At 41.2% G+C, this 3,810-nt stretch overlaps 1 protein-coding gene across 1 annotated transcript; it reads right to left on the reverse strand.

Moving 5' to 3' along the window:
• Positions 1 to 759: 759 nt before the first annotated feature.
• Positions 760 to 3,303, reverse strand: LOC107226556 (zinc finger MYM-type protein 1-like). The gene has a single exon (XM_046746656.1). The coding sequence runs from the start codon at positions 3,301 to 3,303 to the stop codon at positions 760 to 762; it is 2,544 nt and encodes an 847-aa protein (XP_046602612.1).
• Between the last annotated feature and the right edge of the window lie 507 nt (positions 3,304 to 3,810).

Consider the following 3,810-nt stretch of genomic DNA (forward strand, 5'->3'; position numbering starts at 1 on the left):
TATGTCGAAAATATTATTTTCGCCCTGGGGGTAAACTATTAGCGTGAATCTATTCAAAGCGTCCAACCGTTATTATTTGAAACGTTCACCCACCCGCCGCCATGATAAATAAAAAAGTTGCCATCTTGCGGCGATCATTGGAAACATCGCGCAGAGTCGTTCGATGAAATATCGATTGATCGATGATGCGGCGGAGGGGAGCGCCACATACGACAAACCTGCGGTAACCCACCCCGGTAACACCAAACTTTCGGTAACATCAGGGATAACAATTTCGTCGGTAAGATGTTTACCATCTAACAATAAAAAAATTTGAAATATCTGCTCATCAAACGGTGAAAAAATCAAAATGGCTGGTCATCCGGTCAAGCAAGAAATCTCATTAACAAACTGTCTGACGATAAAAAATCAAAATGGCTGCTCATCCGACTAAGCAAAAATCAAAATGGCTGCTATCAAAATGGCTGTTTGTCTGACGGCAAAATCGAGCGAAAATACTGGTGGCGCCATGTATGTTAACAGCTGGTTACAATATTATGGATAAGGCTTACCATCGTGGTGGTAACATACCGACTGTCGGTAAGATAGGAAGGAGTCGGTGAGCCGCCATTTTTTTTATTCACAAATCTCGTATCTATACTACTAATGTTGTGTCATTTTCGCAACAAGTTAGGGCAGTGCCGGCGCTAGCCCACGGCTGGTCCCGGGCGAGCCTTGAAAATCGGGCCCCTTATCAGAAATTTTTGGACCACTGAAGTCTTAAAGTGGGACTTTGCGAGATTTTTTGTTCGCAAAAGATGCTATAATATCGCTGAAATTCAACTCGTTGCAAATTCCATGCTCAATTGACATCGCAGCTAAACCATTCAGTCGATCTTGGCACATAGTGGATCGCAGGTAAGTTTTGATGAGCTTTAGCTTTGAGAAGGTCCTTTCACCCGACGCGGAGGTTACTGGTAATGTTAAGAAAATTCTTAAGGTCACAGTGAAATTTGGATATATCTCATCCAGACCTTTATCAATAATGTGCGATATCATAACGAGTGCACTCAAGTCGGTCATTCCAGCGGCTACGAAGTAAGCTTTTAAAGATTCCAGTTCTTCGGCAAGCTCCCGACCATCAATGTCATTGTTCTCGTCTTCACCAGTCATATAATTTTCTAAAGCCTTGGACTTAGTCAAAATTTGGGTTCTGTCCAATCTCATAAAGTTATCCGAGTTTCGGATGATACTAAATGGTTCACAAACGTTTTGGGTCATTTCGAAACGTTCGCGTAGGCTTGATATCGCTATATCGCATAATTTGTTGAAAAATTCAATTTCTAACCTTTTCATCGGATCGCTAGGTCGTTCGTCGTGCTGAGACTCATAATCAAAGAATCGTCTTTTTCGTGGGGTACGTGATTCGGGTAAAGTTTGTGAAATATCTAACTTCTCAGCCATTTTTTTAGCGGTGGCTATGCAAGTTTTGAAACCGGATTCTCGAAAGGTTTGTAATTGAAGAAGAGCACCATCAATCATGTTCATCGCAGTATGCAAATCAACTTTCGGACATTGTGAAGCTTTACTGATTTTGTTGATCACTTGCAGTACATCATACCATACTACCAATCTAATCAGAAAAGACAATGACTCAATTTCGAAACATAGGCCTCTCAGTTCCGATCTCAGCTTTGCATCTTTACCTTGCGACATTCGACAAAGTTCCTGCAACGCATCTCTGATTTCTGCTATTTGGAACCTCACAGCTTTTACAGCATTTATTTTCCCTTCCCAGCGAGTTTCAGGCAATGATTTCACACTGATATTAACGTGCTCCTTCAATATTTGCCACCTCTGGGTTGAAGCAGCGAAGACTGCGAATAGCCTTTGAAGAACACCAAAGAATAGTTCAGCTGTGACGGACGAATGTCCGGCATCTGAAACTACTAGGTTGAGGTTGTGACAACTGCAGGAAACGAAAAACGCTCTTTTATTATCCTTCAAAATTCTGGCCTGAACACCACTATTTTTACCTTTCATATTACTGCCATTGTCATACCCTTGACCCTGACAGTTATTCAATTCAAGATTGTTTGATTTCAAGATATCTAACAACGTTTCATACAATCCCTTACCAGTTGTATCGTCTACAACAACGAAGCCAATGAAATGCTCGCAAATTTCCACGGTGTTTTTAGACACAGTGACAAATCGAACAACGGCAGTCATTTGTTCTTCATGACTAATATCGGAGGTGCAGTCTAAAATTATGGAGTAATATTTCGCGGCTACCACTCGCCTGCTAATTTCTTTGAAAATTGCATTACCCAGTATGTCAATGAATTCGTTCTGAGTTTCCTTTCCCAAATAGTGAACGCGCTGGAGGTCCCCACTTTGAACTCGACGTACATGTTCGCTTAAAATAGGATCGAATTTCGCCATCAGTTCAACTTGGCTCAAGAAATTACCGTTATTCGGCTCGTATAATCGATCGACAGAACCTCGAAATGCCATATTCCGCTTAGCTAAATGCTTAATTATTTCAACGAGTCTTTCAAGTACTTGTTTCCAATAGGTTTCCTCTCTTTGGATTAAATTTTGATTCTCATCATCGATGGTTTTTCTACAATCTAAACGGACTTTGAGTTCTTTCCAGTCTGTCATGCATTCAATGTGCATTTTGGATTTTTCATGCGAGCTCAAACTGTCTTGCAAGTGCCGCCAGGATCTAAATCCGGTCGATTGCAATTGGGTTGGAATGTTGCGGAGGCCAAACAATTTGCAGCAAAAACAATAAACGGAATCCTTAGTCTCTGAATAAATTAACCAGGATCTCTCCATTTTTTCGCCATTCTTCAGGGTTCGATAACAATTTTCTATGGTGAAGCGCCGGCGATCTGTATCAAAAGGAAAAATTGTATTCCGATCTATTTTTGTAGGCCCTAGCTTTACCATTGCTACGCGTGAACTGTCGCTGATGTTATTCGGCCACTTAGCAGGATCTTGCCAATCAATATTTGATACTGTAGAATCTTTTTCTATAACTTTTTCTGCCAAGTTGTTTCTATCTGTAGCTATCGTCATATCTCCGGTATTCACTGACTGAGCGACCAAATTTCCATCAGAATCTACGGCGTCCTTGGAAGGTGGACAAGCGGGGTCTAAATCATCCGTGGTTTGGCTACATTCACCACCCTCATTATCAGACCTCAACCGCTTAACATAGCCTTGAAAAAAAACAGCACTTTTTTTGTCCGCTTCACATCGAGCTTTTTTTAATTTCCGCTTTTGGGACCCTGATAAGTCTTTGGGCTTGTTCATAATGACTATCGACTATGACTTGTGCAATCCAACAATTACAAAAATAAATTCAGAAAAATTCAATCAAATCGTAATTTATGCAATGTAAGTCAAGTTGAACGCGGTTAATTAATGTTAAGTAATATGAATATCCGTAGAAATGCCTATATTAAAGATTGTGCCCTAAACGTGATCGGCCGCTGCCTGACCGGAACGTCGGCAGCTTCTGAATAAATGTCTCGTCGATATCCGAGAGTTTGCAAATTACTAGTAATTTCAAAAGAGCATCGAGAATAAAAAATAAGAAACAACAATAGGTAGCGAGAAAATTTTCAAGAAATGTTCACGTTGTTGAAAGAGTTCCTATGGAATATGCGAATACAGCGGTTCAGCTAGACAGAGCGTAGCAGTGAATCCACAGTCCATACAAGTTACAAGCAGCGTGGTCTGATAGTAGTCTCTGGGCACGCCGCGCCGCACGACGTAGCTTGACGTTTGAGCTATAAACTGGCGCATGCGCTGCAGCCG

This window comes from Neodiprion lecontei, chromosome 1 (genome assembly GCF_021901455.1).
Source record: "Neodiprion lecontei isolate iyNeoLeco1 chromosome 1, iyNeoLeco1.1, whole genome shotgun sequence".
In the NCBI taxonomy this organism is placed as follows: domain Eukaryota; kingdom Metazoa; phylum Arthropoda; class Insecta; order Hymenoptera; family Diprionidae; genus Neodiprion; species Neodiprion lecontei.

Coding starts and splice junctions, on each gene's coding strand:
- LOC107226556 (XM_046746656.1), bottom strand. CDS start 3,303: ATGAACAAGCCCAAAGACTTATCAGGGTCCCAAAAGCGGAAATTAAAA.